We start from the raw sequence: 24264 nt of genomic DNA, 5'->3' as shown, positions 1-24264 counted from the left end.
ACCAGTTTGGTAACCCCAGTAACAGAACTATTGCAAGACAAACTACCTTTTATTAAGCAACAGTTTGAGAAAATTCAGTGCCCTTCCAAACTCAGAGAAAACAGCAGCCTATGCAGAATTGTTTACAGAAATGCTGTACAACCATGTCAATGGCTGCGAAGCTACTGCACCTGCCAGAAGTTAGTCCATAACTAATTCCCAAAAGCAAACTGCCTGGTGGCATCTCAAATTATTCAGGATATACAACAAAAGGAAACAAAACATGGCAAACATCAGGAAGTGTAGCTTAAATAAAGATAAGAACTCTCTCATGAAAACTAAATAGACAATTAAGAGGGCTAATTAGGTCCAATTAAGGTTAAGATAGCCTTCCAGACAAAATGACAGCCATAAAGCCTTTTCAGCTTTGTCAAAAACATTAAGGGCAGCAAACAGTAGTGTGCTGAACTGGTAGTTAATGGTGCTACATTCACTGAGCCTGGCAATACAATGAATCTGTTGGCTGACAAATTCATTTCCAGTTTTACCCTCCATTAACCCGGGGCCATCCCCCCCAAAGAAATACTCAGAAACATAACCTCTCCAGCTATAACTAAGAATCTGTCCTGGCTCACTCTCTAAGGCAAAAAAGTACAGCCTCAGTGGGCCCAGATAACATCCTAAATAGTCAAAAATGTGACTTACCAGGACCACTGGAGTCATTATTTAACTATAGTCTCAAAACGGGCTTTGTACCACAAGAAGAGAGGACTCCAGTGGTCATCCATCTTCTTAACGGAGGTCGATCAACAGATCCCAGAAACTCAAGACCCATTACTCTGACTGTCTTATTTGCAAAGACATGGAAAGAATTATCATGGAAATGGTCAGTAAAGACATAACAGAACTCTAGACACTGGACCCATCCCAGTTTGGCTTTGCCAAATGAAGGTCATGCCTACTGACTATGGTGAACTTCTTGAAAAAGTCATCGAAGCAATGGAAGAGAGCAAAGTGGTGCATACTACCTACCTTGATCTGGCTAGGGCATTTGATACAATACCTCCCTTGGGCATTGTTAAACTTATGGAACTAGGCATAACCCCCTTTATAACATGCTGGATAGTCACCTTGCTCACGGACAGAACCCTAGAGATTAGGATTGGTGAGGCCACCTCAGCAAAGAGGCCCATCATCAGTGGCATCCTTCAGGGCTGTATTCTGGGCCTACTTTTCTTTGCCACCTACTTCTCTGAGATCAAAGCCAGAAACACAACTACACCACCTGTAGCATCTGCCAGTCATTCATACCGAAAACCCTGCGTAGTCATCTGGCTGCCTTAAAACTTTACCTCGAGAACCAGAGGTTAAAGCATTTAGCCCTACATATGGATCTGGAGTCGGATGCCCAGGCAGAGCAACCTAGAAAGAAAGCCAAGGTTGCAAGACCTGCCACTTCTGCCCCTCCATCATCAGACGTTCTGCCAGTCACTGATTTAGGGGTTGAGGGATGTCTGCTAGAACCAGCGATGTCAGTGACTACCCTAGGGTAAGACGTCTCAGAAATACCGGTAGGTACATCCTCATAGGTCGTTCCAACTTCGGCTTCAGCCAAGGTCGAGGGCGAACCAGGCTCCTCCAGATGCCCACCCACGATCAAAGAATTGGAATCCTGTCCTACAGGCCAGACTCCGGATACTAGGCCCTCTCTTTCCTCTAACCCTACTCCTGTCAAGAGGAAGCAGAAAACTAAACAACTATCCATTTCCTCAGAGGACCAACCAGACTGGCATACCTTAGGCCTTCAGCCTCTCCTGCTCCCACGCTGCCTGCCCTCAGCCACAGGTCGGCCTCAGCTGCTTCCATCCATCCCACTCTCACCCAGTAGGAAGACTCCTCTTCTTCCTCTTCAGATGAATCTGTTAAGTACACATCCCAGATAGATTCCTCTTTGGATTACTACTCCCCAGATGAGGACTCCCTAGAAGGAGGCTCACCCCCTGAAGACATTTCTTTTGGGGAAACAATTACTAAAATGAGGGAGTATTTCAACTGGGATGCAACGCAGATGACCAAAGTTCAAAAGAGATATTTTGAACTACTCCAGTTGGAATCACCATCGCCCTCTGCTATTCCACCTGTGATTCCAGCCTACCTAGATGCATTTGCATCAGCCTCAAAGACCCCAGAGTCACATTCCCCCAACTCCTAAGAGACACAACCACTTTTACAAGGTCTCTGATGAGCACAAATTCCTTATTAAGCCACCAATGGCAGATCCTGCAGTCACTGTAATGGCCCCTGACAAACAGTCTAGATTAATACCGTCCTCCTCCCTCTTGCCATCAGACAAGGACAGCAAGGTCATGGACAGACTGGGGAAGAAAATGTATACCTCTTCCACACTGGCTTTAAGGGCTATCAACTATCAACCCACATGATCACATATGCCCTAGACTTGGTCTCTCAGGAATCCTCCTTGCTTTCCTCCATGCCTCACTCCCCCAACAAATCTCAGGTAGCGTCTAAGCTGTCCTTTGCATCATAGGTTGCCAGGCTCTCAATTAAGTGCAGCTACGATGCAGCTGAGGCCTTTGCTAGGTCTGCAGCTTCAGCCTCTACACTGTGTAGGTATTCCTGGCTTAGTCTTCAGCCCCTCCCTGAAGATTTTAAAACCAAATTCTTAGACACTCAACTTGACAACAAATTCCTGTTTGACAAGCAGTCTGTTGAACTGTTCAAAAGTCTCCAGGAAAAAAGCAAGAAGCTGCAGGACCTAAACATTTACTGGTATCACCAGTCTCCAAATTTTACAGGAATTACTCAGCCAAGACCACCTTTGTCAGAAGGGCCTAGCCCATTCCACCTCCTCTATACACAGAAAAGGTCTAGCAAGGCACCTTCCCCAAGGGCAGCCCCTCCCCAACCTACCATCAGGCAGCTCTTTCAAGACAGAAACAATAATGCGTCACTGCCTCAGCCACCTTCCCCTCTCCTCCTGCCTGTCTCAGCCACCTTCCCTTATCCTCCCACCTCTCTCACTGTCTACCCCTCTGAAAAAAGTCACTTCAGACAGCTGGGTTCTGGCAATAGTGGAAAAAGGGTACTTCATGTCTTGGCAGGAAATGCCCCTTCCACAAGGCATCCCCTTACCTCCCAAAAACCAACTACACCTAATCCCTCAGATTATCCAAGAACTACTTGCCCAGGGAACCATAAAAACTGTTCCCTCAGGCCAAGAAGGGAGAGGGTTCTACTCCAGGCTCTTCCTAGTGCCAAAAAAGATGGCCCTTGGAGGCCCATCTTGGATTTGTCCTTCCTAAACCACTTTCTGAAGGTCCCTTCCTTCAGAATGTTATCACTACAAAGCCTTCTTCCACTATTGCCACCCAAATCTTTCATGGCCACTTTGGACTTGAAGGAGGCATACCTCCACATCCCATTTCACCCAAAATACAGAAAATATCTGTGTTTTGCTGGACCCTCTTCAAACTTTCTATTTACTGCCTTGCCCTTTGGTTTATCTACTGCATCAAGAATCTTCACAAAGTGCCTAGCCCCAGCAGTAGCCTACTGCAGAACAAAAGGCATTCAAATCTACCCCTCTACCTAGATGACCTCCTCATCCTAGCAGAAGAGAAAAGCATTCTTGAGAGTCACTTACTATTCACTATCTCCCTGCTCCAGAGCTTGGGGTTCACCCTCAACCTTGCAAAATCATCCCTCACCCCAGTCCAAGACAGAATTTTTCTGGGCTGCAGGATAAGGACCGACTTGAAGAAGGCCGTCCTTCCTCAGGGCAAAGTATCCTCCCTAGTCAGCCACTTCCAAGAACTACTCCTGGTCACCTACATGTCAGCCAGGTAGTTCATAAGTCTTGTAGGCCTCATGGCAGCCACAATCCCTATACTTACCCCTAGCCAGGCTACACATGAGGACATTCCAGTGGTACCTAAAAAACGTCTGGTCACAACAGCACTAAGGTGGTGGATCCAGCAAGTGCACCAGAACCCAGGCCTACCTCTGCAACCCACCAACCCAGTACAGTGCATGCACACAGATGCCTCCGATGTAGGGTGGGGAGTAGCTATGAATGGCCTCAAGGTGCAGACCCAATGGGAGCCCTCCCTCCAGAAAAAACATGTCAACATAAGGGAGATGACTGCACTCCATCTAACCCTACAGACCTTCCTTCCTCTTATGCAGCCAGGGCCCTTGCAAATCTTCACAGACAATGCAACTGTGATGTGGTACATCAACAAACGAGGGGGACCAGGTCTTACCTACTCTGCAAGCTTATAATGCAGGCATGGGAGCTAGCCTCTCACCACAACATCTCACTGCAAGCAGTCTATATTTCATCTCAGGACAACCGTAAAGTGGATGCCGTCAGCAGATCCTTGTCTCTGCATCATGAATGGCTGTTGCACAGAGATGTGTTCTTAGACATTGTCCACCAGTGGGGCACACCTCATATAGATCTGTTTGCCTCCCCCCAGAACAGACAATTGCAGCTTTTCTGCTCCAGGGATCCCTCCCCACTAGCCTGGAGAGTGAATGCCTTCTCCATATCTTGGAAGGAGCTGTTCCTATGCCTTCCCTCCCCTCCCACTCATTCAGAAATTCCTTCTAAAAATCCAGAGGGACAAGCCAAGAATCTTCATAGGTTGGTACTAGGCTGTTGGCCCTAGGGCCTATACAAGGCTAGCCATAACAGTTCCTTGGCTATTTCTTCCCAGAATGTTTACTTCCCTGGTCCCCTGTCTAGCAGGGCGACTGACGTGATCCCCAGGGTGAATTTCCCATCTCCCATCCAATCATCAAGGTTCCTTTTGAAGAGGGCCATAGAGGCACTCAGCTTGATATGTATGGGCAGTCTATTCCAGAGTATGGGAAGAGTATGGGTCAGGAACCTATCCCTCTAGCATGTTTTGTTCATTGTGATGACAAGGTTTAGATCCCTGGAGTGTGTGGCTCTGAGGGATTGGGATTTATTTAAGTGTAGCATGTCCAACAGCACTGGGTTTGACATGGGCTTGTATGTTAAGCAGAGATCACCTCTGAGTAGGCGATATGCGACAGAGTGTAGCTGGAGTTTTATTAGACGGTCAGCATAGGGTATCTGCTTTAGGCCTGTGATTCTTTTAGTTAGGTATTTCTGTGGCCTTTCCAGTTGTTGCAGATGTCTTGTGAAGTACATACCAAACAGGGCGTTGTACTCTATAATGGGTCTAATGAAGGATGAGTACAGTGGGACAATGACCTCTCTTTTTCTGGATGAAAAGCCCTTAGTGATGAGGTGTGCCACATAGAAAGATATCCTGACTGTTGTGGCTATGTGGTTATCGAAGGTGAGACCACTGTCCACTTGTGTCCCTAAGTCCCTTATCACACTTTCGGTGTTTAGTGTACTGCCACTTATGTGGTAATTCATGGGCACATGGTTTTTCCCAAAGGGGATAACTTTACATTTCTTGGCACTGAGCCGTGAGCCCATGGCTCTGGCATCAAGCATCTGTTTCTGTAAGGCATTTTTGTAGAATATTCACATCATTTGGGGATTCAGTAATGGCTTCCAGTTTGCAGTCATCTGTGAACTTTGTTAGCCAGAGTCCCTTAGTGCTGGCCTGTACTTCAGAGAAGTAGATGCCAAATAAAAGCGGTCCCAGGACTGAATCCTGAGTTACTCCGCTTGTCATTTCTCTGGAGCTGGATTTTGAGTCAGCTACTTTTACAGTGTGGGTTCTGTCAGTAAGCCAGTTGGCAACCCATCGAGTGATGTAGGGATTAAAGCCCAGCTTAGTAAGTTTATCTATGATTCCAAAGAGGGGGATGGTATTGAAGGCCTTGGCGAGGTCCAGATGGGCTATGTGGACCACCTTACCCTCTTCCACGGCTCTGGAAATTGATTCAAAGAAGTCAGGTTGAGGAGACCAGATCGGCCCTTTTCGAAACCAAACTGGGTGGGGTCCAGTGTTTGAAGGTTTCCAGATTCTTTGTTTATAAGTTCCATGATAATGCGTTCCATGGCTTTGCAGATCAGGCTTGTCAGACTGATAGTTCTCTGGATCCAAGGTGGATCCCCCCTTGTGGAGTGGGATAACTGTAGCTGTGCGCCACTCATTGGGCACGAAGCTTGAGGTGAGGCTATGATTAAACCTGACACTTGGTGAGGTGCCAATTCATTGATGGTGACTCCCTATTGGCCGAGGCAGCATTAGTTCCCCCTATCTTCAATCTCTTGCAAAGGGCAAGCACCACAACTTGTCTCACAAGGTGGAGCAGAAGGGATCTCTCATTCATTCGTTCCTGGACATGCTCTGCTTAACCCTCTGGGTGATAAACTCTTGATTCCCTTCAGATATCCAGGAGGCAGGAGGAAACCCACTACCAGGAGATCCTGTGTTTCCAAATGGAAACAGTTCTCCATATGGTGTCTCCAAAGGCAAAGGGACCCCTTCCAAGCAGATGTTCCACTAGTCCTAGCCTATGTGTGTGAGCGTGTAAGATCACACCTTTTATATTCTTCAGTGAAAGTCCACTTATCTGCCATTTTTGCCTGCTTACCTTTGGATCCACCTGTTCTTTCCATGTTGGACATCAGACTATTCTTTAAAGGGCTTCTCCACGTTAGGCCACCAAAGAAACCTATTCCACCACCTTGGGACCTAAACTATGTACTAGAGAAACTCACAATTGCACCCTTTGAACCAGCAAGCTCTACTTCTCTGCAGATATGCACATGGAAAACTGTCCTATTAGTAGCCCACTTCAGCCAGGAAGGTTTCTGAATTACAAGCACTCATGGCGTCCCCAGTCTGCACAATATTCCACAAAGATAGGGTGACTCTTCGCACCAATCCCTCCTTCATGCCCAAAGTGGTCAACGAGCTGTCCCTCAGTCAGTCTATTCATTTACCCACCTTCTTTCCTTCTCCACAGAATGACAGTGAGAGAGTACTTCACTCCCTTGATGTCCAAAGACAGTTAAAATTCTATTTGGGCAACACCAAAGCCATTAGAAAGTCCAGTCAGCTCTTTGTGTCCTTCTACCTCAGGGCAAGGCTGTATCAAAACAAAGTATATCCTCCTGGATATGAAAAAAAACTTATTTCCTTCTGCTACTATTACTATAGCAAAGATTTACCTTATAATGTTAAGGAGCCTTCCTCAAAGGCCTGGACACAGCCACCATTCTTGAGGCAGCCACCTGGTCCTCTGTGCATACGTTTACCAACCATTACAAATTGGACCATGTTTCCAGAGGCAGGGCAGGATTTGCAAGGGTAATTCTACATGGATTCCTGGAAACTGCAACTTCTTCCACCACCTTTTCCTCTTCTTGTGATGTGGCACTCTCCCACAGTCAGAATGCTGCAACATGGGAATAGAAGGACATAGATTAATTGTGTAAAATCTTACCTTAGCCATAGATGTCTGTCTCTTCCATGTTGCAGTATTACTTCCCACCCATCTGCCCCTTCATTACATTTACCCTGTCTAGATGGCTTCTTTTTTGTACTCCTTAGATTGTTGTCTGACTTGGCAGTCAGTTCTGAGGTCTGTGCATGCAGATGTCACATTTAAGGCCCGTGGTTTATGTTCCTACATGTGACATCTCTCACACCTGGCAGCAACCAGGCTTAAGCTTTTGCATAGGAGCCGATGTTTGGGTTGGCTGGGGCAGAAGATCCCAGAGCCAAAATACTGCAACATGGAAGAGAAGGACATCTATGGTTATGGTAAGATTTTACACCACTAATCTTTGTTGATGCTTATAGTGACACCTCCACCTTTAACCACTGTCTCTGCAGCTGTTGGTCTAAAAGTGTGGAAGACACTAAAACCTTGTAGTGCAGGGGTACTGTCTGCAGCTTTAAACATGTTTTGGTAACTGCACAGCTGTCTAGATTCTCAAGGGGTGAAGAGGGCTTTGAGAGGGTGTATTTTTTGTTTAGGCTTCTGGCATTGTGCAGTAACACCTTGAGGATCAGTTGAGTTGATTTTACTATGTTGGCAGGTTTGTCAATTTGACATTGCCTAAAAAAGGCACTATGGGGGTGGCTTTAGCCAGTACTCGAAAGCCTAGAGGGAAAAGGTATAGACCATCCTTGGCAAAGCAACATGGTCTGTTAACCATGCCCTCCCAAGCTGACAAATAATGGACCCCCTGTAGAATGACATCAAAAAGACAGCCAGTTTTTGAAATCGATAATTTTTTGCTCAAATTGTGGCACCATCCTCGGTGATGGTAATATTCTTCTCATTGCTATATTAATAGCAGCCTGAGACACAACCTGAAAGCACCATAATGTATCTGTTTATATAGTCCAGAGAGGTACGTCTTCTGTCATTTGTAACTACCTGGATTTTAATGGAGTCATATTGGTACCTGTGGTGCAATGATCTGAGTACATGCATGATTTGGTGGATCCTGGCTGCGGATAAGCAACTAACAGTTATCATCTTCTTGTTCATTCTGGTTAGAGGGGCATCAGTATATCTTGCAGTGTAGTCCCTTATGATGAGTGTCATTGGGAAGTTTGTTTGCTTGCCTTAGGGGTTTAGTATTTGAAGCTCCACTGAGTGTGACAGTATGTGTGATGTTAGGTGGTGTTTTTTCTGAGTGCCTTTTTGGCTTGCTGAGGCATAGCTTTCACAACGGGCAGTCTAGGCTATCTTTGTTGTTTAAAAGGATTGTTTTTAAGTGCCTCAGCATATGTTAGTCTGTGTGTGTATGTTGTCTGCTATGTGAGGTAGGAGCTTTGTGCTTGGTTTTGACAACCTGATGGGCATTTGAATGTGAGAGTTTCACCTCCAATATCATTGTGTAATTTCACCTCTCGCATACTATGTTAGCTTTTTTAAGGATTAAGTGGTTGTCAGTAAACATGAAACAATTGCTGTATTGTCTAATGATATGCATATCCACCAAGTTGGCTACAGAAAGGTTAGGAAGTGTATATTCATACTGTCCAATACTTTGATTGGTAAGCTACAAGGGGGTGTTGTGTCGGATTTAGATGGCTGTTAAGGGTGCTTTGTTGGTGTAGATTATGCTAAACAGTACTAAACTCTACTACCTGTAATGTTTACACAGTAGTGAATTCTACTACATGTGTAGGAATTGCTACTCGACGTTCAACTAACTGCTCTAAGCTTGTCTGCACACAAGGTATTTGCTCTATATTGTTTCTTTATAGGATATAGTTTTATGGACCATTCTTCAAGGAAAATTTGTTTTCTAAGTATTTGCTAATTTACAAGAGACACTGCTAACCTACGCAAATGCTCAAAATTTATAGCAACACAGAAAAAACAGAAAACCAACTAATAAGCTCTCTGTCCAATAAAATAGCTAAACTATGAGTTGTTTTGTGTATTCCTCGATTCAGGTAGGCCAGGCAAACACCTCCTGCCACAAGTTGAATAAACTCAGTCTTCGTAATGTAAAAACAGAGAAGAGGAGACCCAGAAGTGCAGTGCTACCACAAACTAATTAAGTAGCTAGCTGGAAAGCTATTTCTGAAGGCAATTAACAGGAAGAGCATTTTTTATACAAAAGTTTAATGAAATGCACACATGAAAGCAGGAAACAGTAGCAGTGACTCAAAATAACTTAAACAAGTGTGATTTGGCAATCTAAGGTTCTTTACTTTGCCTGAATGCCACTGGATGCAAGTAAAACACTTCTAGAATGCAGGGTAGGACTTCAGGCTTTGCTGAGCTTTAGGAAAGTGAGCAGCAGAGAATACGCAGTAAAGAAGGTTTACTCAAGAGAAATACTGGTTTGTGGAATGGGCAGTCATTATCATGGAACTATAGAAAAAATGTGTTGGAAGAGTACATAAGTAGCTTATACAACAGACGATAGCAGTGAGAGAGTGGAGGGAGGGACTTTGGAAATCATAAGGGGTGGAGTCCAGAGACACAGTCTTACAAAACCACCACAGCAAAAGGTTGGGAGGGTTAGGAAAAATTTTCTAGGATCGAGCAGGCTAGCTAGAGACACATCCAGTCAAATAAAGGCAGTATTGGGGCTTTTTCAGAAACTTAGCTTAATGTGTTAGTAGAGGATGGGGCAGACACAGAATGCAACTGTAAATAGGTAAATGCTAAGTACAATATAAATGCAATGAAGCACAAGCTGGAGCAGAGATATTGCTGTCACTATTGAACTGATAGTTCATTTTAAGACACAAGACTATACAAACATTTAACAATAACACTGTTTATGGAAACCGTGCAGTAATAAATGATTAAGGATCAAATCTGGCAGTAGTATTACACTGCCCTATCACAACTGTGAATTAAATGACAAGACTGTGGCCCAGCAGGATTTAAAATGCATGCATCCATGGATGGTATCTGTGACATGAACTCCTGTATTTGCTTTTGTGCAAAACACTGTCATCTGGATGTGATCTACGGATCTGCATGATCCACATCCTGTTTGTTCAACATATCCACGCTTATTTCTCCAGTCTTTGATTGAGCAGGTCTGGACATCTCAATTTTTGTTGTTTATTTGGCTATCGTTTGTGTATGTGCTTCACTTTTTGAGTGACACGCCAAAGATCTGTAGAAGTAGTAAGGAGTGCTGAGTATTTTAGATAAGGGCTCCCCCTTAAAGCTTGGACAAGTTTCATTTGCTGAACTGCCTAAGTTCTGACATCTTAGTCCTGTTGATTAAAGGAGGTTGCGATGGATCATGGAGATCTGTCATTATAGTAAGTATATATCTTCTGTTTTAATGGGTTTTTGTCAAAAGTTGTAAATTTCTACATATGCATTGCATTTTCTTAGGTAATGAAGAATGTGTGCTGAAATCTAATGGTCAAAGTGCAGAAGAAATGTATGCGCAGGAAGTACTACTTGTACGGGTGAACGACAGGAATCTTTTCGTAGTAAGTTTGCATATTTTACATGATACTGCTAAAAGGTTATCAAGAATCTCAGAATGATTCATATTTTAAGAGTTTTTTGCACGTAATTTACATGTCTGGAAGAATGCTGCTGCAGAAGTGCCTATGGTCTAATTTTCTCACTGAGGCTTAGTGTTTCACTCTTGTTTAAAATGTGATGTAGTACTTGTGGCAGATTTCTTTTCAGCCTTTTTCAAGGCAAGTAAAACTTCCATCCACAAGGTATTACCTCTGGAAAATTTGTCCACTCTTCTGATGCATGTCATTGATCTTGACAAAGGAATGACCATAGATGGATATAATGGGCCTGTCACTTCTGTTTTCCCCTCTCTGTGTAGTTGTAGCCATCAGTCAGAGATGGACGCAAATGTAATTTCTTAACATTTATTTTTTTTTTACTTCTGTTTTAACAGTTTTTCATGTTTTTCTTAAAAAGTAAATCTGGGTATCTATGTTTGTCTTTTGTGGGGAAAAACTCAAGGGAAGGCCATCATGGATCATGTTTGCTTGGCTGTGTTTTTTGCATGCTTTGTAAAGATTTTAGTGAAGTGCCGTTGAGGAGGAACTAAAAATGCAGTGTGCCACCTCTTCCCCTGTAAAGAAAAGGCACAACAACATTGTGTTCATCATTGACAGACTACATCAAACAAGTGTATGTGCAAATTTCTTTTTCAAAGGAATGATGATCATTTCAGTAAGTTTTCTCCGGTGTTTTCAGACAGCAGTCACAGCTGTGATCGTCTCTGAAATGTTGGTCTCTTCTAAGTGAGTTTATGTGTTTTCTTGCTTACCTTAAGATAGTAAGATGTTGTGTAGAAAGAAGTTTTTTTTTCTCTTGTGTCTTGCAGCCAATCCAGTGACAAAGGGTAGTATGTAATTATCCCCTTCACACACTTCTGTCTTGTCTGCTATGACAACTGGCTACCTACTTAATGGTGTGAGTGATCTTTATTGTAGAAGATGTGTTTTGTTATTGTTTTGACTCTAAGCAAAGTGAGGTGTTTCAACACAGAGTAGGAGAACTTGAGTATAAACTATCAACATGTGTCATGGTTAAAGTGCCACAGCAAAATAAAGTAGTCCATCCACTAATTAAGCCGAGCAACACAGGAAACATAGGAGAGTGTAAGAGTGACTTCTGGGCTAGGAAAGTTTGTGTTTTCTTGTTATATTCTTTTAGGTTCATAGGTTCATACTAGGCTATCTGCCCTAGGGCATCTACAAGCCTAGCCAGAGTGTGTTTGACTTTCGCCACCCATTTTAAATTAATTTTGCTATGCCCTTTTTCGAGGTTAGTATACTGTGCCTCTGTCTAACAGTGACACAGAAGTGATACCCGGGGTAAACCTACGATCTCCCATCCACTCATCAAGATTCCTCTTGAAGAGAGTCAATGAGGGACTCTGCCTAACCTGGACTGGGATTTTATTCCAGAGTGAAGGGAGCCTCTGGGTTATGAATCTGTCCCTCCAGCATGTCCTGTTTATTTCAGTGCTGAGGTTCAAGTCTCTCGAGCACGTAGCTCGATGGGATTTGGATTTTCTGAGGTGCAGCATGTCCATTAATTCCAAGTTGGACATGGCTTTATACGTCAGGCACAGATCGCCTCTGAGCAGGCGGTATGCCACTGAGTCGAGCTGGAGTTTCTTTAACCGGGCAGCATATGGCATCTGTTTGAGCCCTTTGATCCTCTTGGTGAGGTACTTTTGGGGTCTTTCCAGTTGCTGCAGGTGTCTGGTAAGGTACATCCCAAAAGGGGCATTGTACTCAAGTATGGGCCTGATGAGGGATGAGTAATGAGGCACGATGACCTCCCCTGATCTAGATGTGAATCCCTTCATGATTAGGTGAGCTATATAAAATGTTTTTCTAACCACTTTGGCCACGTGGTTGTCAAATGTGAGATTGCTATCAACTTGGGTCCCCAGGTCCCTAATTACTTCTTCTGTACCTAATGGATTACCACCTATGTGGTAATTTGTGGGCACTTTGTTTTTGCCAAAGGGGATGACTATACACTTTTTGGCGTTTAGCTTGAGGCCATGGCTCTGGCACCAGTTGTCTGTCTCTATGAGGCCCTTTTGGAGGATGCTTGTGTCGGCTGGAGTGTCGATTATGGCGCCCAGTTTGCAGTCATCTGCAAACTTGGTCAGCCACAGTCCTTCCGTGTTGGCCTGTACCTCCGAGAAATATATACCGAACAAGAGAGGTCCCAGGACTGAGCCTTGTGGGACGCCACTTGTAACTGGTTTGGAGTCTGACATGGCTCCAGCAATTTTAACCATGTGGGTTCTGTCCTTGAGCCAGTTTGCAACCCATCTAGTGACATAGTGGTTTATATTTAAGCTGGTGAGCTTATCTATAATGCCTGAGTGGGGTATTGTATCGAAGGCTTTTGCGAGGTCCAGGTAGGCTGTGTGGACCACCTTCCCCTCGTCAATGGCCTTGGTGACTGTTTCAAAGAAATCAACCAGGTTTAAGAGGCAGGATCTGCCCTTAGCAAAGCCAAACTGGGTAGGATCCAGTGTCTGTAGGTACCCAATATCTTTATTTATGAGGTCCATGATGATCCTTTCCATAGCTTTGCAGACCAAGCTAGTCAGGCTTATGGGGCGATAGTTTCCAGGATCTGTTGAGGCACCACCTTTGTGGAGAGGGACCACTGTTGCTGTACGCCACTCTTTGGGTACATATCCTGTAGTAAGGCTGAGACTGAACAGTAGTTTTATGTTTGGGTTTAGCTCTCCTCATAACGTTCATTTTAATATTGTGTCATGTATACTTCTGTTGGTTTTGTGAAAAATAGGCAGTATCAGAGGTACAGTCTGATGAAATAATAAAGTTACTTTTTTCCTGATGGGACTCGTACATTAAATTTAGGAGTGAAAGAATTCTCATATAATAACCAAATTATTTTCTTCATTCTCACTGCTGTAGTAACCTATGGGTAGTGTCCTGCCAAGGATACAGCACCAAGCCAGCTTGTCAAAGCTGTTACTTCCCTCCAAAAGAGCATGATTTATTAGCAGCCAGATTGAGTGGGAAGGGAGAGGAGTATATCAACAACCAAAATTAGGTATATCTTCAGAATTTTACTGATGGTTGAGGAGAAGCATCTCTCTTGCTCCACAGGAAAATGCGTTCAGTCAAAAGCTTCTTGCCTAACAGATAAGGCCCATTTTTTTGGGACCCCTTCCTCTCATAAATGAATATTTTGTGGTATTATTTATGATCTACCTTAATGTGTGTGTGTGTGTGTGTGTGTGTGTGTGTGTGTGTGTGTGTGTGTGTGTGTGTGTATGTACACACACACACATATATATATATATATATATATATATATATATACACACACACACACACACACACACACACACACACACACACACACACACACACACACACACACACACACACACACACACACACAAGAGCAGCTGTTTGTGACAGGTTCACTTCAGGAATACTGGATTTTATTAGGAATTGTATGTGCTTTTGCTCTGTTACTTGGCTTATTTTTCAATTTTGTGTGGAAAATGTAATTTTATAAAAATATTAAGTACTGGGGCTGAGTTGTTATGCTCAGAATGTGTTCTTTTTTCTGCCTATTACTGTTTTTAACAGAATTTGATTTTTTTCTCATTTCTGAGGTAATAAATGTTATGTAATATTTCAGACAAAACGTTTTAAGGTGTGGTGACAGTTTTCATTATATTGCTTGCATTTACTAGCCTGAAGATGCAAAGTAGGCTTTGTGTGTACTAGTGAATATTTGCCTTCTCCCAGTGTGTTACTGAGCTTACTGTACCAGTAATTAGGTTTGGACTCTGGCTACAGCATGGATAATATTCCTAGTCCTTTTTCCACTCTGCTTGTACCTAAAAAGGAAAAACAAGAACAAATATTGCCTCAGTCCTCAGTTGGTGACTGTGCTGTGGCATAGATGGTTCCACAGACCACTTACCTATTGCCTCAGCTCTCTCTGCTGTAGCTGTAATGGCCACTGTGGACCCGGAGACAGACATATCCTCAGGGGCTGTTCCAGTACCTGTTACTGGTATGGGAGATGCATGCAAACACTTAGTTACAGGAGCTGTCTGTGGAAAGAGACCTCTTGCCAGGGGATATCAAAATGTTTATCAGAAAACTTAATTTAGAAAATTTGTTTAAGGAGACCATATCACAACCAGACAATGCAGTCCCCAAAAAAAGCTGTACGTTTAGCCCCCACTGTATCCACAGTTGAAAAATTTGGAAAATGTGTTTGAAAGGGAAATTAGAAATGTTTTTAAGAAAACTAGAATTCAGCATAACTTGACAAAGGATGAGAATAATCTCTTGAAAGAATTGTGTTCCAACCCTATTATACGTGTGGTGGAACCTGACAAGGGAAGGGCCATTGTCCTCGTGAACAAGATTTTATATGAGGCTATATGGGGCACATATTCAGATTCTTTACCACCTGTAAGAATTCAGGAACAGGATGGTAATGTAGTGCTATACAGAATGTACCTGAATTTAGAGAAAATGAAGTAGATCATGGTTGCACTTCACCACATAGGTCAGAAAGAATCCGACAAAAGTATAACAACAGTAGTAATAATAACAACCATTTTTACAGGGCTCCCCACGAGCAGAGGGGAGGAGGTTACAGGGGGAAACACAGTGCAGGATGTTGCCAATTTAGTGTGTAACAGTAACAATTCTCACATTTCAATTATAGTTCTGTTGAGGTTACACCTGATTTGTTTAAACTATTTATGAATAGATTTCGTTTGCCACATTGCCATCCGGTCGTGTCAAGCTACTTCTCTTGAGCTAAGTACAGTCAGTTGTTGTTTAATTGCTTTACAAATTACTTTTTTGTCAGAAAAGTTATTTTATTGTCTCTTACCCTATCGCATCTAGCGTTAATAATTTCCTCAGGTTTTTCTGTTTTTTACTTACTACCTTTACTGCGAGGTATTTTCTCTTTACCATCGTTGGTAATCTTTTTTCCTTTTCTCTCATACCTTCGGGTACTCTCTTGTACCATTGTTGGTACTTTGCTATTAATTAATATGGCAGATAAAAAAGGTAGTCTGGGGATTAAGTGGTGTTCTGATTGTGGACACAAACTGCCTACTTCTGATGCACACTCTTTGTGTGTTTATTGTTTGGGAGCTTCCCATTTATCTGTTGAACCACCCTGTACTATTTGTGAGAAATTTTCTATTAGAACTTTGTTAGAAAGGAAAAATAAGCTGATACTGGAGGGACTTCCAAAATCTCCCTTTTCAGAGGCTATTTCTGGGTCAGAGGTCTTAACCCCTCTTAATGCCCATAAGAAAATAGATGTTTCTACTAAGGCTAAATCCTTGCCTTCGTCCCCGGCTGGGGATTCTCACCAACCAAAACCTAAGAAGGCTAAATTTCCGTATCTGGAACTGTCTCAGTCAGCCCCAGTGCTTTCGGTGCCTAGACCTTTGGCACCGAGGCCTTCGGCTCCATTAGTGATTTTGGCTCCATCCTCTCCTGCAGCCTTCTATATATCGGCACAGAGGGGCTCCTCGGTTCAGACCATTACCACTGTATCGGCACCGACCGTTCAGTCAGCGCAGACCTTGCCCTCATCAGTTCCGAGATCTTCCTCGGAACTGAGGCCTTTATTGTTGACTCCAGTTTTGTCGGTTCCAACTTCGGCACCGATAACCACTTCAGCACCGATTCCTGTGTCAGTGCAGACAATGACCTCGGTACCGATGACTTCTTCGGTGCAGACAACAGTAGTCCAGTCTTTCCCAGCACCGTTGTCCTCTGTGCATTCTGATGAGATGGGCACCGAGTCTGCCTCTTTTGTATACAGGGCTGTTTCTCCCTTAGTCTCCGTGAGGTCCACTAGAAGCCTTTCCAAACATGATGTGTTGCGTCTTGTGGACCAGGCATTCTTGGCCAGAGGTATCCCACCCCTCAGGAACTATCCTTCCTTGGGAGGTGATCACCCATCTCCAAAGACCCCTACTTATTCCCCTCCTTCATTGCCTTTGAAGTCCATGGATATAGCACAGTCTTCCCCTTCTACGGTTCCCTTTATGGATCTCACTTAGGAACCGCAGTTGCCTTCGTGGCAGGAAAGTTTTGCTACGACCCAGGATGCCAGCTGTGACACGCATAGCTTGTTGCTCCACAGCCATCCAGGGACTCCGGGTCGGCAGGCTGAGCCATTTAGGGGAGGGGTGCCCCCTGTCCTAGACACACACTCCTCTTCGGGTGGACCAGCCTTCCAACTGATGGAGAAGGCTTTCGCTGCTGCTGGCGATTCCGGACCGTCTATACCTCCGCCCTCCTCTGGTATACTGGTTTCACAAGTCGAACCTAGTGGACACCGGGTGCAGGGGCCGCAGGACATAGTCACTCAGGAATCCCCTTTTTAGCTGTCTTCTCCTGCTTCTCCCACTGAGGAGGTCCACTGGAAAAGTTTGTGTAAGAGGAAGCACTTGGACTCCACAGAGGAGTCCCTCACCGAAGACACAGATTTCGATGAGGGGAAGGATCCCCTCGGTCACCCTCTGAGGTATCCTTTGGTGATATCCTCGAAATCCTGAAACAGAGAGGTGACTGGCAGTCCTCTAATCCGACCTCTGAGGAATCTGTGTTCCTGCAGGCCTTTCGCACCCAGCCCCCTACCTCCTGGGTTACTCCACCTGCCAATGAACTTGTCTGACTCATCGTGCAGCGTGCTTGGAAGGCTCCTGATACCGTCGAAGCTGTTCCCTGGAGGCTAGATAAGATCTTGTCCCCTCCTGCTTCGGATCCCCATTGGTCCAAAGGTCTTCCTGTGGATGCTTTGGTGGTGGTGGCCACAACAAAAAAGGATCTGGCAGAAGAAGAAAGCCAGACTGTCCATCCACCTAAAAGAGAGTCCCGGGCCCTGGACAGGATAGGGAAGCGCACCTTTGCTTCAGCGACCTTTGCTATCAGGTCCCTGAATTATATGGCACATTTTACCAGGCTTCAGAGGGATCTGGTTTCTGAGCTCTCTGAAACCTTGGCTGGTGTCGTGTCTGATGAGGTCCATGACAAAGTGGCCTCTCAGCTGGCCACCATTGAATCTGTATCTAACTCCTCTATGCGATTGATATCTCACGCATCAGAAGGAGCAGCTAGAGCAGCGGGTTCAGCTGCGGTCTTGAGACGACAAGCCTGGATGCGCTTGTGCAACTTCGCGGAACCCTTTAAGTCTTCTTTTCTTAATGCCCCTATTGAGGCCTCCTCATTGTTTGGGCCCAAAAGTTAAAAGCACACTGGCCAGATGTGAACAGGATGGTAAGACCCTTTCTGCCGTAGGTGTGCGTTATTCTTCCCCTCAACGTGCTTTCTCCCGAAACCAAAACAGTGGGAAGATATGGTTCAAGAAATCTCAAGGTCCTTTCTGTGACACACAGGCCAAGTTCTCCCCCAGAGGCAGAGGGGGAAGCTCACAGGGAAGACACCCCTTTCGGGGAAGAGGGGGTCCACATAACCAAGGTTCCAGGGATTCTTTCCCTGGCCAATCCTACCAGCGCTCCTGAAGAGCGGCCCAACTCCTTTCCTCTGGATGTAGTTGGGGGACCTTTCTCCTTGTACCCTTCTGCCTGGCTAACCATCACCACCGATTCTTGGGTACAAAGGATTATAACCAGAGGTTATCATATCCCCTTCGATCTCTGTCCCGTCCCTTCAAAAAAATCTTCCCGACATTCCACCCAGTCAAAGGGAAGAAGCAGCACTAGAGATAGAAAAGCTGCTAAGAAAAAGAGTCATCCAAATAGTCCCTCCAGACCAGATAGGATCCGGATTCTACTCAAGACTATTTTGGTGCCAAAGAAAACCGGGGACTGGAGACCAATTTTGGATCTCAGTGTATTGAACAAATTTGTGAAAGTACAAAAATTCCGGATGGTCACAATACAGTCTATCCTCCCGCTGTTGGAAAAAGATGATTGGATGTGCTCTATAGATCTTCAAGATGCGTACTACCACATAAAGGTGGACAGGCCATCAAGAAGATTTCTGCGCTTCCGTGCGGGAGCCAGTCACTGCCAGTTCAGAGTATTGCCTTTCGGACTCTCTACAGCCCCCAGAGTGTTCACAAAGTGCATGGCAGTTGTCACAGCTCACTTGCGACTTCAGGGATTCCAGGTGTTTCCATACCTAGGCGACTGGCTCATTTCTGCCCCCACCAGACATCTACTGGAAAAAGCCCTGGCATGCTCTCTCCTCGTTACTTAAAAGCTAGGCATAACCATAAACTGGCAAAAATCCAATCTCACCCCATCTCAGTCGACAGAATTCATAGGGGTTATCTTGGGACACACAAAACTGCAGTGCTGCTTTTCCTGAGCACAGAATTCTAAGGATAAAGCAACAACTAGTTCCAATCCTTTCAAAGGAAAAATCCACAGCTCACTCGGTTCTACAGCTATTGGGTCCCATGGCAGCCTTCATCACCATTGTTCCCCTGGCCAGGTTTCACATGAGGCTTCTACAATGGCTACTGCTCACCCAGTGGTATCCTTTTCAGCATCCACTTTCAGACATGATTCATGTAACCCACAGGTGCAAATAGGATTTAAATTGGTGGATGACACAATCTCTCACAGTGGTCTCGTCCCTTCTCCCCCCAGCAACCCAAGGCCACAGTGACCACGGACTTCTCCCTGATGGGGTGGGGGGGGCTATGTCAGGGACAGACAGTCCAAGGCACTTGGTCCGAACTGGAGGCCCATCTGCATATAAATGTTCTAGAGCTGAGGGCAGTGCAAGCATTCCATCCCCTGCTGCCGTCTGGGAAAATTGCGATTCAGTCAGACAACATGGCGGTGGTCTGGTACATCAACAAACAACGTGGAACCAAATCTTACCCCCTTTTTCGAGAGGCCATGAGGATATGGCAATGTGCGATGTCTACCAACCAATTTCTTCTAGCAACACACAGTCCCGGGAGTTCCAACGTGATATCAGACAGACTCAGCAGGTGCATTCTTCAACCTCCTGAGTGGTCCCTGAATCCCTCAATAGTGGCGGAGATCTTCCACCGCTGGGGGCATCCTTACTGCGACCTCTTTGCATCACCGACCAACTACAAATGCAGCAACTACTTCGCCCTGATTCCCCCTCTGGGACAGCCACCCAGGGACGCTCTAGTCTACGATTGGCCTTCGGGTCTTCTTTACACATTTCCATCCTTTCCCCTCATTCCCCAGTTTCTGAAGAAAGTCCATCGGTTGAGGAGCAAGGTGATCCTCATAGCACCATATTGGCCTAGACAGATTTGGTTCCCCTTCCTTTGGCCTCACCTACTAGATCGACCATGGATTCTCTATCCAACCCCGGAGTTGATCTCACATCCACAGAACCTGATTCATCCCAACTTGAACAGCCTGAAGCTACTCCAAGGCAGAATGATCTTTCTTTAACAGTACGTGATATTCTCACTGCTTCTCATAAATCTTCCACTAGAATTACTTATCTGAGCAAGTGGAAAAGATTTACCTGTTGGCTGAAAGATAAACAAGTAGTCCCCTTTTCAGCCCCAGTGTCAGTAATACTAGACTATTTGGCCGACCTGTTTCAGTCGGCCTCTACCATTAGAGTTCATTTGGCTGCAATTTCTAATTTTCATGAGGGTGTTCAAGATTCCTTTCTTATGTCCCATAAATTGTGCAAGACCTTCATAAAAGGTGTGAATCATCTGAAGTCACCTTTTAGAGAACCTATTCAGCTATGGGATTTATCATTAGTTCTACAAGCTCTGATAATGTCACCTTTCGAACCAGCCTCTTCGTGCGACCTCAAGTATTTGTCATGGAAAACCTTGTTTTTGGTCGCCATTACTTCTGCCAGATGTATTTCTGAACTTCATGCTTTATGTATCAAGAGTCCATACTTGATTTTTCATAGAGATAGAGTGTCTCTGAGAACTAATCCATCATTTCTGCCTAAAATGATCTCTGAAATGTCCATTAATCAAGCCATTGAATTGCCAGTTTTCTTTCCCAGTCATTCAGAGGAGAGTATTGCCTACATACCCTTGATATACACAGGCAATCCGTTTTTACTTGAACAGGACTAAACCCTTTCGTAAATCTGACCAGTTATTTTTGGCCTTTTCTGGACCTAGATTAGGATCTGCTGTTGCTAAGGTCACATTAGCTAGATGGTTGAAGGACTATGTGACCTTTATGTAATATCTCGTTGCTTACTACCATGAAAGCTCATTCAACAAGGTTGGTGGCAACTTCTGCTGCCTTCCATGCCAGAGCTTCTTTACTGTGCAGCTGCAACTTGGGCTATGCCTCATACCTTCATCAGTCATTAAAAATTGGATTTGGCCTCCAGGGGAAAAGCATCTTTCGGTTCTGTGGTGCTCAGGAATGTCCTTCCATGAGAGCCTCCCAGGAATAGAGGTAGCTGGGGGACTCTGTCCCATGCGTAAGGAATGAACGAGGATTAACAATATCAGATAAAGAAGTTATGTCTTACCATAATGTTCCATCTGTATTGTTGATCCTAGTTCAGTCATTACGACCCTCCCTCCTTCCCCCTCCTGTGGTTTCTAGTGGATCTCACCATCCAGTAGTCTTAGGTTATTTGACCAGAGGTAGCCTCTACCTTCTTTAACTTGCAAACTCAATCTGAGGTAACAGGAAGAGGGGGATTGTGGGTAAGAGTTTAGCTCGAGAGTTTGAAGCTGATGCGAGCTTGGAAAATGGCCGGCTCGGTTCCGAGCTCGGAACCGATACCCATGCGTAATGACTGAACGAGGGTCAGCAATACAGATGGAACATTATGGTAAGGCATAACTTCTTCTTATACTTCACATATATTGCTGTATATCATATAACCTAAGCAATATTTCATAAATTATTAAATTCTGGCTTTTTTTTTTTTTGAACAAGAAACATCATCATTAAACCATCACTTACTACGTAGGCAATCTTACATTTATATACATAATAGTAAACCACACCAACCCAATCCTAGTCACAAGCATTTTAGATCACAACCCATACTGACACACTTCCAGTTGCAAATATTATACATCACTTATAATCTACCCAATCTTTCTCACTCAGACATTACATAGATCATTTAGGCCCTGCTTTCTTTTATGCTTAATTTCTCCCCTGTATGTACTGTGCCCACATTTCCCATTTTTTCATATGTAGTTTGCACTTAACCTTTTCTAAAGATCTCAATTCCAGTTGTTTTATCTCTGTTACTGTATTCAGTACTTCCAGTGTAGTTGGTTTAGATTTTGATTTCTATTTTCTAGTAATTGCTTTTTTGGCAGCCACCATTATTAGACATAGCAAGGCCTTACCATGTCTAGGTAATTCCGATTCTGTGTCATAGCACAGAAAAATCATCTCCCTCGTCAGACCAATCTGCTCACCCAGCATCTCCGACAGTACATCATGCAGAGAATCCCTCAAGTCTGCCAACTCACAGCACTCTTCCCCTTCACACCTCCAACTTTTACTGTCTACCTGAGGAAAAAATCTCTTGGTGTCTAAAAATGTCTATGTAAACATCTCCAGGCAAAAATCCTAAATGTTCTAGATTTTGTCGCATATTTGGGAGATGTACATATGTCCTCCCATTGTTTCTTTGTGAATTGCTTATCCGGTCTCTCTTTCCAGTCCTTTCTAACTTCCTCTGATTGATTCTTTCAGTTATCATGCAATATTTTATATGCTGTACTAATTTGTTTTTTAACTGCAGCTTCTGTTCTAGATTCTATTAAAAACTGTTTCGTTTAGGACCCTCTATTTCTTTCTCTTTTCCTATACTCTGATATCAATCCTTGATAGGGAAGGCAATCCCTAACCTGCAGTCGAAATAAATTATTGGCATCTTCCCATTCTGTCATCTTTTGCTCCCTAGTTATTTCCTCCCAATAACGTGGTTCCTTGTCATTTTTCTCAACAAGTTCTGGCCCCCTCTTGCCTATTGTCTGTATCCCTAATTGCAGTTATCCCTATCAGTTGAATCTCTTTTCTTCATTCCCGTGTTGGTTTAGTTCTGAGAATACTTTCTGCTACTTTATGGATGTTATGTTCTGCATGATTGTTGTTGTTTTCCTTAAAGGCCTGCATCCAAAATCCCAGTCTCTCCTTGTTTCTTGAGCTTTCCCCATGTTTCATCTTCATCCCTTTCCTCTTTGAATTATAGTTTATTGCTTGTGCTGTATATAGGAGTCTTAACTCTTTAGCTCTGAAATACCCCATCAGATTGGGTAATCCCAGTCTGCCCTGTTCTACTGGAAGAATCCGCTTATCCCACTTGACTCTTGTCGTCTTCCCCTCCCAGATAAAGTCCTTCAGCTCTTTATTAATTGCTACCCACAATTTCACCTCTGGTTGATAAAAATATGCCTGACCTGTGTATAAGACTAAAGGGACTAAAAACATTTTAACTGCTTGTATCTTACTATCTATATCCATATAACAAAGCTTCCATTTTCTCAGTTTTTGTATTATCTTTTGTTTAGTCTCTTCCCACATATCCTTAGCTGCCACACTAGAATAATTTTTAATTCATAGCAATGTCTTTCGGCTTTTGCCAGTTAGGGGTTACCACAGCGGATCACTGGTCTGCTCTTGACTGGCAGTGGAGTTTTTGCGGTATTGAGTTGCCAGCCTGGTGCCCATCCTTCACAGAAGGGGCACACACACTAACGCACTTACCTGCATGTCTTTAAAGCTCACTCAACCACAGGGAGGACATGCAGACTCCACACAGAAGGTGGTCCAGTCGAGAATTGAACTGAAGAACCTCTTGCTGTCAGACAACACTAACCGCTGCACCACCGCTGCCTAGAATAATTTGTAATCCATACTTCTAAATATTTCATTGTATCATGTCCCCATAAATATGCATATTCCTGAACCAGTTCATGTTTGGGAACATAATTTACCGCAGTTGCCTTTGTTTTCCCTTTATTAATTTTGTATCCCGAAAAGAACTGAAGCTGTCTCAAAATGTTCCACAACACTGTAATATCTTTTTCTTGTTTGTCACGTACAAAATAATATCATCTGCAAATTGAGCCAGCTTTTCTTGACTACCATACCAATTATATCCTTGAATTTTTGAGTCCCTTATTTTCTTTGCCAGTAGTTCTAAATATAATGCAAATAGTAAAGGGGAAAGAGGACACCCCTGCCTGGTTCCTCTGCTCAAGCAGAAATTATCAGAGAGGACCCCACCCACTTCATTTTTCTCCTTCAATCCCTCATATATTCTCGTGATTAACCTTATAATTTTTTCAGGAAATGCAAATACTTCCATTTCCCCTGCTCATAAAGTTCCAGCTTACTCTGTCAAATGCTTTTTC

The 24264-nt window shown here is 44.0% G+C and overlaps 1 protein-coding gene across 3 annotated transcripts in view; it reads left to right on the top strand.

Annotated features, from left to right (window-relative positions):
- The window catches only part of MAP4K5 (mitogen-activated protein kinase kinase kinase kinase 5), a 2873315-nt gene that overhangs the window by 1867696 nt on the left and 981355 nt on the right, over positions 1–24264 (top strand). For all 3 annotated transcript variants that reach the window (XM_044074300.1, XM_044074299.1, XM_044074298.1), the window contains one exon: positions 10786–10886. In XM_044074300.1, the coding sequence (XP_043930235.1) occupies positions 10786–10886 (101 nt within the window). The remainder of the gene's footprint in view (positions 1–10785; positions 10887–24264) is intronic.

Source organism: Protopterus annectens, chromosome 6.part0 (assembly GCF_019279795.1).
Source record: "Protopterus annectens isolate FY-2018-M chromosome 6.part0, PAN1.0, whole genome shotgun sequence".
In the NCBI taxonomy this organism is placed as follows: domain Eukaryota; kingdom Metazoa; phylum Chordata; order Ceratodontiformes; family Protopteridae; genus Protopterus; species Protopterus annectens.
This window is presented reverse-complemented; position numbering and strand designations above follow the sequence as displayed.